The 16,662-nt window shown below is 36.4% G+C and overlaps 1 protein-coding gene across 3 annotated transcripts in view; it reads right to left on the bottom strand.

Annotated features, from left to right (window-relative positions):
* Window positions 1-16,662, bottom strand: part of SVEP1 (sushi, von Willebrand factor type A, EGF and pentraxin domain containing 1) — a 2,252,988-nt gene that overhangs the window by 224,876 nt on the left and 2,011,450 nt on the right. For all 3 annotated transcript variants that reach the window (XM_044061036.1, XM_044061037.1, XM_044061038.1), the window contains one exon: window positions 11,873-11,968. In XM_044061036.1, coding sequence (XP_043916971.1) covers window positions 11,873-11,968 — 96 coding nt within the window. The remainder of the gene's footprint in view (window positions 1-11,872; window positions 11,969-16,662) is intronic.

Raw genomic sequence — 16,662 nt, 5'->3', positions numbered from 1 at the left:
TGGTTGACAGGCTGAGGTTTTTTATTAATTTATTTCTCTCTCCCACCACACATTCATACCACTAATAGTGTCTCTGCTTTCAAAACTTCACTCCACTCTCATCTAAACACACAATGGGAATGCTCCTGCTCCCACCCTACATAGCTTTCTCAAGCATAGTTACTCTCAACAAGCTAATGCATCTGCTATCAGCCTCCTATTGTCTTAGAACTCCTAAGTATAACTGTTGGAACAACCATATTTTACTTGAATTGTAACTGAATTTGTATTACAACTTGTTACTTTGTATTTTATTGTACTGTATTTGTGATTATTTTCACTTGTATTTTACTGTATTTGTGATTATTCACACTTGTATTTTGTACTTCTCTGGAGTTTTTCTCCCCTGGACTTTATTGAAAATGGGCTCCTCGTGGCCCAATGGACCACCCTGGTAAAACAAACTGAAATAAATAAATACATTTATTTAACATTTGTTTACCAGGAAAGTCCAACTTTGAATGAAGCCAATTTTCAGTGGATGCCCAGGGAGAAATGCTCTAAATGCAGGTCTTTGTAAACGTGGGAGGAAAGCGAAGCACCTGGAGAAAACCCACATTAGCGCAGGCAGGACATGCAGATTCTGCACAGAAGGCACCCCAGCCAAGAATCAAACTGGAGAACCACTTGCTGTGAAGCAACACTTCCACCACTGTGCTATTGCGCCATCCAAGGTTGAATATGTCAATGAGGGATTCAGTAAAGCTACATGTAGTGATAACAAGGACTCAATCTGTTATGTTAACAGGACCCCAAGAGCTGAACTTTCGGTTATAGGAAGTGTGGTAGAACCCCTTTAGAAGAAATTTATGGGAAGGCTGAAAATGCAGAATAACCGGGAAAGCACTAGTAAAAAGGAAGATATTGTGACTAAATATATCTGTGCATACATTAGCAATATCTTCAGGTTTACAGTGAGTAGCACTATTTGAGGTCAGTTTTGTGCAATACTGGGTTTTACTTCTTAATTTTCTAACATAATTAAAAAAAGGTGTTTCTGTTACCCTTAGAGTAGATGTCAATATTCAGTTTGTAGTTGACCATGCAACTTTTAGCTGAGTTATTTCAGACCAATTAAAGATCATATTTGTAAAGGGGTGAGTTGAACTTATTGTTTAGGGGATTTTTTTTTCTGTTTTTTTCTGTTTTTGCAGAGCTTGTGAGTAGACAATTCCACAATAGGAGTTAATTTTTTAATTTTCTATCACACATATGATGAATTCGGATGGATGATTCAATACAGGAGTTTGGAGGAGAAGTCAATGCTATAAACATCATCATTGATAGTGGGATCCTTGGTTGTGGGTATTGAATTTTGTTAGGTCATCACACTGGGCATAATATGGTTAGTAGGCAACATGTGTTTAGTTCTAAGTGAGAATGCAATGCCCTGGTTGTCAGATCTGATTTTAGAAGGAGTGACTTTTAGTTAGGAACAAGTAGAGTCCGAAAAAAGCCAAGGTCAAGATGACTGGAACCTTTAGTAGGGAAAAGGGCACTTTGATCAAGGGACATGTCACTGACAAAGTTTAGGCGCCACTGCACAAATTTGTTGTTATGGTATAAGTTTGCCAATTAATGTACAAGGAGTTAAAATTTCCCAGGATAATTATGTTGGATTTAATAAATAATTTTCCAGTTGATTTAGGTAGCTATCATGGTATACAGGGGACATTAATTTATTGCATTTGATTATTGGAAAAGTCTGACTGGGCAATTAATGCCCTTTTCAGTGGAGGCATGGAGCATAGTTCTCACCCTCAATGTGCAAGAATCTAAACAAAGCCAAAAATAATAAGGGGACAAAATCTCAAAAATAGGGGCAGATTTTAAATATTTTTACAAAAGGTTGCTATAATAACATGTTTTACATTAGCTTGAAATTCAGATGTTTGCCATTGTTTAGTGACTCGGTCTTCAATGGTTTGCCATTAATCCACACATTTTATGAAGAACAGACCAAAATGATGAGGCAAAAATCTGGATATTTTGCAGAAATCTAGGCAGTTGAATGGAATGGCATGGGAAGAAAAGTGCCAGTAAAGATGAAACTATAAATATACTATGGTAACTGGCAACACAATAGTAATTGGATTACTTTGCTATCACTAAGATTTCTGAGAACTCAAGGTTGGAATCATAAATATAATATGAAGTAATGGGGGGTGCACATGAACATAGATACAACTCCACCATTTGCAGCAGTTTGGGTTGAATGTATTATTTATATAGATATGTAGGTGTTCAGGGATAAGGAAGACCTCATGATCAGGTATTTTTTTGTTAAGACCCTTAGTGCTGGTGGGTGGGGGCTACACTACAGCACCAGATCTGGTCAGAGTGTTGCAATGGAATTAAAGAATTATGAGAGTGGACCACTGTAGGGTAGGGACAGGGACAGGGACTGTTGTGTGTGTGCCATGATTGAATAAATATACCAGCAAAAGAACCCCGTACATCATCTAATGCTTTGTCATCAGCCAGGGCATGTTCCACAGTACTGATGAAATATATTGATACTTGGGTGCATAAGTAAGTAACCAGGCTGAAGAGTTCTGCAACAGCTGCAAGGGATCAAGTTCTGTGCTGGCATGGCCAAGGTAAAGGGCAACGCAGCAGTACCTGTTGGAGGAGATAAGTGCACCTACCATTATAAAGAGGTCAGAAGGTTTAAAACAATATTTGATTAGACAGAAATTCTTATGCTAGATTCCAAAAGATTTATATGCCCTTTTAAAACACTTCTTGTAACACTTCCTGTAAAACTTTCTCATACATTAGCCCAAACTAATGAGCTTAATATGTTGATACTGTTCTCTTTGCAGCCTTATAGTTGTTTTCTAGAGAAGAACTTACAAGCAGTACATGTTGTTACATTGTTACCAGTTGAGAGTTTGGTTAAATTAACCATTTTTAGTAAAAATGTATCTTTTGCATGTCTATTAATACCTTATAATGGTAGACATGCTCATTTAAAATTAACATATAAACGTACATAAAAGGTGCGTGGTTTACTTTCTAAACATTTTATAAATGTTAATTTAAAGTGGTGCATTTATATATTTTCATCATTTTATTTTAATTTTGATTAAACTTGTTTTGATTTTAATTATATTACAAGAATAATCCAGCAACAGAAAGTGTAAGTGGTAGCATCATTTCATATTTTCTTCAGACAATGTCTGTGCAAAAACAAATGCAATTAGAATTACAAAATAGCTTTTTTGAAAGTCAGTGTATTTGTTATATTATTCTGTCAACAGGAAAGAACCTTGTCTAAGCTTCAGCCTTAAGACTCTCAAATCACCTTCAGTATTGCTGCAATATTCTTGTTATATTCCTATTTTATCTGATACTATTATATTCTATCTGGCTCTGATGTACTTTTATTTTGCCAATTTGAGTACAAAAGCAGAAATGTCATTCTGTATGAATTAATACCTTCTTTTATGCATTGTGATAATTGATATTTACATAATTGTCAAATACTTCTTATATTAGGTTTTGTTCTTAAGATTCAAATAGTACACATTTTCAAGATTTTTTGTTGTATTTATTTTATAGTATTTATTTAGTTACTTCTTAACTAGGTGGGAAGGGGGTCTATATTAGAACATTGAAGTTTCAAAACTTCGAATTTTCTAATATCGAACCCCATTCAGTGAAAGCTGAAAATATCGAAGCAACAGAAAACCAAATTTTTTCCTAGGGAAAGAATTTGTTTGTCTGTTTCTGTTGCTTTGGTATTTTCAGTGATGTGGTGGAAGTTCCGGGTCAGGTTCAGGTAAGTGTGCGATTGAGTGCAGGTTAGGGTAGTTGGGGTTAGTGTGCGGGTTAGGTATGTGTGTGATTGTGTGGACGTGAGAGTTAGTGCAGGTTAAGTGAGTTAGGATTAGGGAGCAGGTTAGGTATGTGCACGATTGTGTGGACATGAGGGTTATGGCAGGTTAGGTGAGTTAGGATTAGGGTGCGGGTCAGGTAAGTGTGCGATTGTGTGGACATGAGGGTTAGGGTGGGGTAGGTGAGTTAAAGTTAGGGCGTGGGTGAGGTGAGTGTGCGATAGTGACGGACCTTAGGGTTAGGGTTTGGGTTAAGGTAAGTGTATAGTTAGTGGTGTGTGTATAGTTTAGTGTAGGGTTAGGTGTAAGATTTTAGGCGTAAGTGTGTGAATTGCTGTTTGTTTGCTGTGCTTGTGTTGTGTGTATATGTTTTGGAACAGCAAATTATTTCCCTAGGAAAGAATTTGCTGTTCTGTATGTTCGATGTTTTCAGCTTTCGCTGAATAGGGTTTGATATTAGAACATTCAAAGTTTTGAAACTTCGATGTTCTAATATAGACCCATGGGAAGGCTGGTCTGAGGATCCTTTTCAGCTATGATGTAGGCCAACTAAAAAGTTAGGAACAAGATAAATATAATACAGTTTTATTCATCACTCAGTTATGACATGACAGTGCATAATTGAAATGATATAAAGCAAAACAATATAGTACAGTGTTATTTAACATCTATGTTAGGATATGAGAGTAGGCAATAATGTACAGTGCCATTACATAGAATGTGTATAGAGTCATTATATAAAATACTCTTCACTACAGCTAAGCCAAAATTTGACTGTTATAGCCTATACAGGATCCACTTTGATTCCTCAAACCTACAAGCTTATACCACAGTTATATGGCAAATGATATTTGTAAGTGGTAATTATCCAAAAACTGACATATGTGCAGACATGAGTTTGTACAGTCACAAGCAAATGAATTACAGAGAAATATAGTGCATAAAATATTTTATGGGACTACAAGTCCCTCTGTACCCTCATAAGAGATACTTTGCTTCCTTGCCCCCTTACTTTATTATTCCTATAACAAGGTGAGTGAACTTCAGAGAAAGACGAGAAAGTGACAGGGAATTAATTAAACAGACAGAAATAGCAACCAAATGATCAATTTATATAGCGTAATGTGTAATATGTAACTTGCAAGAAACATAAAGTAACTGCAACTGATCAATGGAACAGGCAAGAGATACAGTAATAAGGTTAGTTAGAAGCATTCATCTCAAGTGTACATATTTTTGTAGAATGTCCAGATTTTTGCCTCATATATTTGTCCTTTTTTTCATAAAATTGTGTTTTTTCTGACAAATCATTGAGGGTTGAAGTCAGAAAATTTTAACAGATATTTGAGTTTCATATCCTTCAGAAAATTCATCTGATGCAAAACCTGTTATTCTATCAACTTTCTTAGTTTGTAAGATAAATATTTTAAAAGAGTCCCTATTTTTGGGTCTTTGTCCTCCCATTATTTATGGCTTTGTCCACATTTCCTGATCTAAGAGGTTGAGAGGTATGGTTAGATGGATATATGAGATCAGAAGCAAAAATGAAAGTGGGAGGGTTACTTTAAGTTGTGTCTAAAAGGAGGAACAAGACAGGGGTGTCATCATCCCCGTTTGTTATTTCTGTTATATTTAGAACCATTGGCAAAGAAAATAAAGCACTCAGAAATTCAAGGATATAATTCATACGGTATTCAAGAAAAGTTGGTTTTATTTGCACGTGACATTATTTTGTACCTGGTGGAACCAGAAAAGGACATCTCAGTGTTATGGAACATTCTGAGACAGTTCTGGAGTTTTGGGATATAAAATTAATGAAGATCAGAAAAAGGCTATAACTATAAACTATGTACCCAAACATGAATTGATATAGTAATACCATATTTGGGGACATGATAAAATGTGGAAAAATGAAGTATTTCAACAGTATAGATTAAAACAGATTTTGTTATGGCAGCTCAGAATATATGGGAAGAGATTAAACAAAAGACAATACAAAAAAACAGGAAAATGGTAGCTCTTGCCTATGGATATGGATAGAAAGATACAAGCAGTAAAAATGTTTTACTCCCTTTAGTTTTATATACAGGTCAGGCATATTTTTTTCAACCAGAGGAAAAGTTTTGGATGGTAATTAATAAAGAGTTGAAAGATTTTATTTGGGAGGGGAAGAGGGCAAGAGTCAGTTGGGATAAATTGATCCTCCCACTAGAACAAGGAGATTTAGGATTACCTGATTTGAAAGGGATATTTTAGAGCAACACAGCTAAGGCTCTTATACATCATTCAAGCAGAAAGATACAATTCAAAGTGGAAAGGGATAATGATGAAGTGGGGGGGGTCAAGAAATAAGGAAAGAATGAGGCTTTGGCTACAGTTCCTTAAGGAGAATGACAATCCTATAGAATATTTACATACATAAAGTAGCAGAAAGTATACTAAGACCTAAGTCAATAGGGGAATGGAGAAAGAAGATTCTGCCGATGGAGATGACTGCAATTAGGGGTACAGAGAATAGGCAAGAGGGGACTGGAATTTACTAGAGGAAATTGGCAAAGGAGCTAAGGTATTGGGGACAAATAATTAGAGAGGTAAAGGTAAAAGAATGGGAAGAGGTCAAGAAGACATTTGGACTGCAGGCTTGTGATTGTCTTCCCTATCAGGGATTGATATCAGTGCGTAAACAAAGAGAGAAGGACAGGCAAGTCCTGCATGATAGACTTGCACTGTTTTGAGTTTTTAAATGAATCTAGAACAGAAGCTGCTGATGAAAGAGGAATAATTAGCAGGGCATAGAAAATATTGTATGATAATAGAAATCAATCAGAAGAAGTCAGGAAAGATTGGGAAGAGAGATTAGATATGCCATTAACAAATAAACAATGGGAGGACAAGTGTAGAGCTCCCAAATATCCAACAAAATCTAGAACATTTAGGAATTTTGCCTGGAAGTGTTTGCATAGATATTTTTATACTTCAAGGAGACTCCAAAAATTTTTGGAATAGATACGTTTACACCTCAAGGGGACTCCAAAGTATCTTTCCTCGGGTAGATGGCAAAAGCTGGAGGTGCACTGGGGAAGCAAGAGGTAACTGGAAGCAAATGTTCTCCAAGTGTAATGAGTTGGCCGACTTTAAAAATTCCCCTACAGAGTACTCTGTCAGGAGTACTGAGAGAGCAAATGAGTGTGACTAAGGAAGTCATTTTTTTGACCTGGGACACAGGATCTGTATTACCCAGGCATAGTACGGCATTGTTAAGTTTAATTATTGTGGCTTACAAAAAAAAAAAAAAAAAAAAAAAAGCAGTTACTGAAAAATGGAAATCAAAATATAAACCAACTATACTCAAAGTAATGAATATAGTAACAAATATAATAGAACAGGAAGTAGAATATTTAGAAAAGGGTAGGAGTAAATTACATAGAAAAAATGGGAATTGTGGGAACAGTACATGCAGAAAAATGTTTTGGAGAAGGAATAAGATTTAATAGAAGACAAGAATTGAACAGTTTATGTAATGTTGCTTTGATTATATGACAAATGATGATATATGTGATGTATAATGTTTGTAAATATGAACTTGTTAATATGGTTTGCTACTTTTATATAAATGTAATTTTGCCTATGTTACAATTGATAATTCAATAAAGGTGTTTAAAGAACTAGATCAGGCAATGCATCATACAGCTACTTGCTTTCCTGAGCTTATATAAAGTAATGAAAGGTCTTAGGACCACTGTAAACATGGTTATACCACTCATTCAAGTGTACAGTAAACAAAACTGTGCATGTGAAACCATTAATATATGGAGTCATTTTTCACATACTATCCTTATCTAAGAATTTGTATCATAACAAAAAATTATAACAGGGATTCCAGTACTGAAACCTGAACTCCAAAAATGTAACCTCACCACCAAAAGATAATGCCTGAAACACATAAGATGGTAAAAGTAAACTGTGAACATTTTAACAAGGAGGCAAGCCTTCTATCCACCCTAAACTTATATAGATCAACTTTATCACCCAAAAATGAAGAAGTGAGAAATCTCACAAAACAAAGAAAATGCTACAGACTGTGTCTGTGTGACCTTTTAATTTCTTGTTTGGATGTTATGTGCATTATTTTGAAGTATGGCCAAGCAATCTGCTTATGCTATAATTTGGAGCTCAGAAAAAGGGCAAAACATAGCATGTCTGCATTTAGTGGTGTTTGGTTTTACTGCCAGAATATACCAGTAAAAACTTTAAAAAAGTAAAACGAAAAAAGTCATAGTTATTCAGAATCCCTATAGAAGAAATGGTGGTATATTCTTAAGGGGTCATTTGCATATATCCCATGGGCCTCCACTTCAGGAGCTTTACGATATTATACAATGAAGACTTTAGCTTTGCTGGGTCCTTCTTGGATTTTTTCCTAGGTGGTTTGTTTATGTAACCACTTGCTCTTAGGCTTAAATGTTATTTGCTATGGACATCAGACTTATTTTTAAGCTTTTTTTTTCTCTCTCTCTAAAGTATCAGCAGACACTTTGCTTATGCTGTACTAACGAGTTTAGAAAAAGGCAAACCACGACATGTATACAACTAGTGGGGTATGGCTTTTCTGGCCTGAATGCATAAAAAAACTTAAAAAAGGGAAAGTAAAAAGTTACGGGCATTCAGAAGCCATGTACTAGCGAAAACACTGTATGTCCATATAGGCCTATGGCTGACCAAGTTTGCAAAAGACTGTAAGTTGGGTACTGTCATTGACTCCCCAAATGATGTTAACATTCTGCAAGAGGGTCTCACAGCACTAATGACTGGTGCCAAAGTCATGGCCTCAAACTAAATGCAAAAAAATGTATCATTATACCATTCGGCAGAAACACGACCCCTACTGATTACCACATCAGCGGCAACTACCAAGTACACAACCTGTGGTGGGAGACCTGGATATTCAGGTTGATAACAATCTCACATTCGAGCAGCTTCTAGCAGCAGTGGTCAGAATAGCCTTTTACTTGGTTCATCTCATAAGTAAAGGGATTACATCAAGAAAAAACAATGTTATTGGATCTCTATACTCCTCCCTCATTAGACCAATAATTGACTATAACTCTCTGTTTGGTATGTACATCTCCAAACATCTGCACCAACTGAAAGGTCACAGAAATATGTCACAAAGAGAATGCATGGCCTCCAACACCTATCCTATGTGGACAGACTCAAATCAGCATCACTCTACTTGGTATCGTACAGGTTGCTCAGAGGTGATCTGTATCTTGCCTACAAGGCAATCTCGGACCCTGCCCTACTAGAGATGCTCCATAGCCATAAGTCTAACTCCTCACGCATTACCCATGTGAAAGGCCTGAATCTAATATGCAACATCAACAAAACCTGCTGGAGAGACAGGTATGTCTCCCAGAGGCTGTCCAGCCTCTGGAATACCTTCCCATACACATCAAACAGAGAGCCCCACTGACCCTCTTCAAGTGCAACTTTGATGAGTGGTTAGGAAACCACAAATTTGTCCGAGGTGTTCCACCTGTGTCCCTCACTGACAGGGGTGACAGGTGCTGACTGAGGTTTTTTTTTGGGGATAAACTCTTGACTAGGCTTGTAAGGGCCCCAGGGCCTTCAGCCTAGTAACCTCTTATGATCCTATGGAGTCATTTGTGTAAAACCAAGGGCTTCTACTGCAGAAAGCTTAAGGTATTACACAATGAATACTTTAGTAATGTAAAACCTTCATCATAACTTATGATTTCAGATTCATATATTGTTGTATCTGAAAATGTGTGTCATGTGCAAAAGTACATGCATGTCCTGCCTCAGAGTAGGATAGGTACAAAACATGTAGATTAACATTACCATTTCAGAATTTCAATCTTATGTCATTCTTATGGAAATAAATGGATTACTCTAAGTCTGAATAATAAGTATAAGTTACACTTGTTATACAGGAAAACTCATGCAAGATATCCATCAGTGGAAATACTGACACTTGTCATCATTTGTTTCATGTAGTAAGTAAAAGGTCCTTCTTCACAATTCGCTTGAAGTACTAAAGGAATAATAGCCTTCACAAAAGACATGGTAGAAGTAATGCAGTAATATATATTTTTGGGACCGAACAGTCCAGCGTAATAGCATCCAGAGATAGGCAGAACGAGGCAATGTTGTGAAATTTAATTGTTGCCCCTAAGAGTAAGAGAAGCACTTCAATTTATACTGAATGGGAGTAGGAGAAACACTTCAATTTATATTGGGTGGAAGATGGTTCCATAGAAAAGGTATTCTATGTAATATGTACCTCTCTTGCCAACATGTTCATTTTATGTTGCAAAAGTGAATGAGATCCCTTGAGTTGATGTTCATGCTACCACTGTGCTTATGAATGTGTAATATACCTGATGGAATAGGCTCTGTTGAGGTTCTACACACAAGTCAGAGGTCACCTGTTAGTAGTCTGTAAGATACCAAGTAGAGAGTCATGGCTTTGATATGGTCTGCATAGTTTTTTTGTGATATAGGTCCTTGATTGTTTTCAGTGAGAAAGTGTTGTGGTCACTCTGGATGTGACAAGTGTTTGGACAGGTACTTACCAAACGGTGCTTTATTTTCAATGATCAGACTAATAAGCACTCAGTAAAGTGGAATGATTACATTCCTGGACCTGGATGCTACATCTTTAGACATAAACTTTGTATTGAAAACAATCAATCTACCATAAGATTTTCATCATAACATTATAAGAGCAATAGTGGCATATTAAAGATTACCAGTGTTAAGAGCACCTTTGACCATGCACCAAATATTTCTGAATGCAATGGTCATGTTAAGGTCTATGTTACCAAGTGGTACAATGGACTAGAGAATGCTTAACAGCTAAGACTTACTAAGATCAACTAGATATTAACAGGAGTAACTTCCTTGGCTTTGGTCAGAGTGTTCATTAGGGATCAGTTCTCAGCCCATAATTATTTGGTTTACACATGATAGACCTTGACATTTCACAAGGGATATTTTATTGCTTATATGCATAGGGTCTTAAAACTGATGAAAAATACTTGTCTGGAAGATCATAAAACTCTACAGAGCTATTTAGACAACCTAAATAAGTGGCCAGGTTGAACAACATAGTTATCAGCAAGCACAAGACAAACTGAATTTTACGTTATTTGGTAAAGTTGCAATTGTCAAGCCCTATAATTTATCAGACATAGAAACTATGTCTGCTACAAAAATCTTGGCATTATGGTTCATAAAAGCTTGAACTTAAGGTACACAAAAGTGGCCAAGCAGAAGATCATCATAAGTTCATAGGAGGCATCCTACGATATACTAAATGAAGGACTAATATTACTAAAAGTATCTTTGGTAGCTTGAGTAGACCAAAACTGGGATTCGGCATTTGAAAGGACTATTTAAGACAGATTGAGGCAGTACAATGAAAAGTTATAGTTATTAGAAGTCAGAACACATTTCATGAGCACAGAACACTGAGTGACAATATCCAAGCAATTGTTGAATATATAAAGGAAATTGTTCATGTTTTGCAGGCAGGCTGGGATATGCTGTCGAAGTCTGTTGTATTGCACTGTACGATATTGTAACAAGAAACTACTGTAGACTGCTGTAGACTGCAGTGGAAATAATCAGTAAATTAATTTTCAGCTACTAGTAAATCTGCAGCTAAAGGATGCAGTCTAAAAACTACCAGTGAGTCGAAAGAGGAAACATCAGCTTCATCCTCCCAGGATGCTGCTTGAGAGAGTGGTATCAGACTAAACCAGGACAGGCATAACAATATTTGTCATCACACAATCATCCACAAGCTACTCCAATATGAGCACTAGATACAACTATTTTTAAACAAATTAATGCTCAATGCTTTTGTTTTCTTCAGATGCGTATCAGTCCCAAAACTCATTAAGATACAACGTAACAATATTTTTTTTATACAAATCAGATATTTTATAAAAAGGGAATGCTATCCATACCGATATGACATCGAGATCCAGTCCATCCTCTGGAGCATTCACAGCTGTAAGGTGCAACACATTTGCCTCCATTTAGGCATGGCAGGATGCATATCGCTGAAAGAAAAATGTGCAAATATATTAAAAATTGATTTTTTTCTACAAAGAATATATCTGTGTGCAGTTTAATCTTAAAGGAAAACGAGTTCTCATTTTATTTAAATATCCCACCTCATTTCAAGACTACAAGAATACATATAACATATAGCAGTCCTGATACTGTCAAATTATTCTACTTTGACATATGAACTTAAGGGGTCGGCAAATCACTGCAAAGGAGGAGGAGCAGCACAACATGACTACTAGCAGGGGATTAGTGGTCATAAGTAGCTTTAATGGGGCTTCCAGAAACTTTACTGACTTTAGCAAACAGGATTCAGATGTGTAACCCCTGGCATATAAATGTTAAATTCAACAGGTCATATTTCGGAGAGTCTTTTGGACATATTGTTTTCCTTGAAGCTGAGACTGAATCCTGTGCAGCGTATTTCTTCAAATGTCAACACAAGCATTCATTTTGACAGAATAAGGAGGTCCATATAGCCTGTCTAATATGATTACCTGATATCATATTTCACGATAACTTCAAATTAATTCATTGTATTCTTAAATGTGTATACATATAGCGTTTTTACCGGGTTCCCTATTACGTTGTCAAGGTCGAATGCTATATGGTAGAACCCATATGTTCGAACTTTTAAAAGTTAGGTAGGTTTTTTTCTGTTTTTTATTTATTTATTTATTTTCTTGTCATTTTCGAAATTTTAAAAGTTCGAACATATGGGTTCAATCATATAGCGTTCGAACTTTTAAAGTTTCGATAACGTAAAATTAACCCTTTTTACCGGTGTAGTCACCTACTTGAAGTTTTTAGTTACATTTTTAATACAGCAGTTGAGATATGTAGATGAATTTTGGAAGGGACTAAACTTAGGAAAGATTCCATGTTATGACATCTATAAATGGACTGAGGGATATAATTTATTCAATCTGTACTCATGCTGAGAGAAGGTACATGGTATGGTGGGGAAATTCTAACACCACTATACCAGGAACTAATATTAGTAGTGTCAGCAGAGCTTACCTCTTTAGTATCACTTTATAGTTATTTATATGAAGTGCATTACATTGTTCATTCCACAACCTGGCTTAGTTTGCAAAGATGTTCCCTGAGAGATGTGATCAATGCTGGTGCTGTGATAGTTATAGAAGGGGGTACCAGGTACTGAATATTTTTCAGAAAGACGGCAAATACAGTGTCTGGCTGAAAAAGAAAATGTGTAGAAGTGTATGGGATGCTATACTGGGGTTGTCTGCTATTGGGCAGCTAGTAGGCAGCTAACTGAGTCCTCTCTTCTGAATATGGTACCCTTTCCTATTTACCCTTGTTTTTTTTTTTTTATTATACTATTTATTTTTTGCTTTTGTTGGCTGTAGTAGTCACACTAGGCTGTGGTATCCCCTTTTCAACAGAGGCCTAGGCAGAAAAAAAACTACACTTACAAAATGGGTACTTTTATACAAAAGATAAAAATATAAAGCTTAAGGTTACAATATGGGCATACAGTAACTTGAAAGGCAGATATACTAGAGAAAATCTGCAATCAGTAAAATCTAGAGTCATTACATGTTAATATAAGACAAAGTGGCATATACAACTTGCTTGGGGTCATTCTGTCCATTGCAAGGAAAGTGTAAAAAAAGTTACCCACAATGGCATAATATATAAGAATATTGAAAAGATATTTTCTTTTTAATGTCATGCAGGAAACAGGCGAAAATAAAAATGCAATGCCTGTATGACAATTCAAAATTATGCAGATAATAGTGGAGCTAGGGACTTAACAATGGACTTTATAATTCTGGAGTGGATTACTACCTATCTGCTACTATGGACTATTTATATCATTGCAGTAATTACACCTGCCTGCTGTTCTTCTGTTCTGTTTCCTACATGTTTACCGCCATTTCTTCCATCTTTTTTTCAGATTTCTAATAAAGCTTTTCTAAAAAAAACTCCACAAGCAATTTTTCCCTAATGGTTATGTCTTTCCTACCTTTTATTTACAAATGATTCCGTCATTTTATCGAATATTCCAGTTAACTTAGAATCATGACATTTTTAAGTCCTGTTAAGTCCCTTTTGCTTTCTGTTTATCAGTACTTGATCTAGAGCTGAGTCTGGGAAGGCAAGTGTTATGAATCAAAAGATATTTTCTTTAGCAACTGTTCTCTGCAATTCTTAGAATGTTCTGGTACAGCTGTGCCCTCCCAAGGATGCATCAGCAGTGGAAGCTAGAGATTCTGTCAAGAATGTTCTCAAAGAACCTTGACAGGGTTGAAACTATCCCAAAAGAAGTACTAAATATACAATTTTGGAAGAGTCAGTAATTAATGGGGTAGCGACATAGGAGTGGAAGATGATTATGAGATAGGGTGAATGCCAAGAACCATGACTGCTGTGAAAGGGAGTGAATCTAACTGAGGCCCTCTGTAACCTGAAATGCTTGTTATATAAACATGCTAGTTACAGTACCTCAAAGCATATTACTTTGTTGTAAAATCACTTCTTATGCCAGTCCTTGAATATGTTTTCCCTCTCACCTCTCTTTGTAAATCACACACTTTTTGATCATTGGACCCATCATGTCTACTCCTTTCTTGCATCAAGACACTTCTCGTTACTGAACATGCTACCTTCCTCTTCACCGCCACCATTTTTAAATTACTTACCTTAGACTTTTGTCCTGTGCTTACTTGTTAATGGAGTGAGATGAACTCTCACTGGCCTTTTGCTCGACTTTCCTAGGCTCTTTTACCTTGCAGAATCTCCACCTTCTACTGGTCCATCGCCAAAAGCTCTCTTTCTAAAACTTGTCATACTGTTGGGAAGGCTTTTCCCTCTGGCATTTGAATCTCCTTAATGTTTCAACTCTTTTGAACAGCATTTCTGTCTCATCCTGCCTAGTAATTTAGACCATTCACCCACACACCCTTAATTCACCTCTCTCTCTATCCGCTTTTTTCTTCTCTTTTTCACACCCCATCTTTCTACGCTCCCTTCCTTTCATGTTTTCTACTCACTCTCTTTTCTAGTACTCATGTCTCCCTCTAACACACCTTTCTCTCTTCCAGATTTCAGGTAGTCACCCTAAAATAACTCCCATTTTCTATGCCTCTCCCTAGATTGCATTGTTCTACTTTAGGTTGCTTCTTGCATATATTTTGGGAAATATTTATGTCATTTCTGCATTACACTCCCTGATTGTTTTAATTTTTTGAAAGAATAGTTTAGGTCTAGTTTAGATTTTGCATATATGCTGGTTTCTTGGGTTAACTGGATTGAATTGAATGCACCACACCCAGGATATAACCTATGCTAGTTTCTATACAATATCGGCTTTCTCATTGCTTACTGCCTTTGCCCTCAATCATGACTCAAAAGGATTCTGTGAACAGCTCACTTATTAATTTTAAACATGCAAAATTAATAAATAATAAATAAACCGTACGTATATCAGAGCAGCTGCACAGAGTAAGAAACATGATGTTGTCATCTATGCATGGAAGTTATAAGGCGTAGACATGCATTAGAACAGAGCAGAAGAAGCTTGAGTAATTGCAGATAGGTCAGGCAAGCAGTATATACACAGAACCATTCTCAGAAATGCTGCCCATCCTTGGCATGGGTGGTGACAACATACTTCACATAATGTAGTTCAAAAGTGATTGAACATCTAGTGCACATATCATGGCTTTGACATCAGTGGAAAACAAATATCCAGAGAGATATGAGCCTACATTTGTGTAATTACATGCATTTTCTGTGATAGGACAAAGGATCACTGGAGATAAATTTAGGGGAGTGGAGGGTTTATTAACAATAATTTAAAGCCAGTTAAAGGAAGAGGCATTGTAAGTGGTCCAAAAAAACCAAGAGTCAGGGTTTTTAGAAAAGCAGAGTCTAGTACTGACAGCAAACACAAGAGAACATTTTTGCTTAGTGGAAAAGAAATGCCAACGACCATAGATACACACATGGTAAAACTGAGAAAATCAATAGAAACATGGAAAGTAAGGAACAGCAAAGTCAGCAGTACAGTGGTGCAGAGATTAGCTTTTCTGCCCCATGGCTCTCCATTTTGTTTCCCAGCTATTGTGTCTTGTAAAGCTTGAATAAGATTAAAACATTGTGGGTACACAGTGTATAGGAGGGATGCTGTGGTAAAACTGAAAGCGGTATAATCCCCCACATAACTGAAATAGGTCAGGGGAGCTGGATATGTAAGTAAACATGTAGAAGGCTGTGTGGATCAGAATGAACAATGAACGTGACAGGATAATTCATACAAGGGGTAGTAAAAAAAGAAGGTAATTGTTGATAGTAATATTAGTTTTAATTTTTTTTGTCAAACATTGATATTCATTAAGACTGCATTACAAGTATATGTTCTTTATTATAAAGCATACGATCTTTAGTACGTTAGCGTTCTTCCAGTACTACAGCCATCTGATGATGGCTGCATGGATTCATATTTTACCCAAGAAAACTATTCAATGTTCTGTCATCTAAATTGCAAAAGGCCCAGTTCTTCCCTCAGATGAGGAAAGGCATCTCTGACCCAATGTACAAACTGAGCTTAGAGAACACATTGTATTAAAGTGACAAAGAGGACTGGCTGAATTCATAGCTCTCATCAGACATATAAACAAAACTGCTGTCCTTCAAAGAAACCTAAAACAGCAACTGT

The sequence above is a fragment of the Protopterus annectens genome, chromosome 2.part0 (genome assembly GCF_019279795.1).
Source record: "Protopterus annectens isolate FY-2018-M chromosome 2.part0, PAN1.0, whole genome shotgun sequence".
Lineage (NCBI taxonomy): Eukaryota > Metazoa > Chordata > Ceratodontiformes > Protopteridae > Protopterus > Protopterus annectens.
The sequence above is the reverse complement of the archived record's forward strand: the minus strand, read 5'-3'. Positions and strand labels throughout refer to the sequence as shown.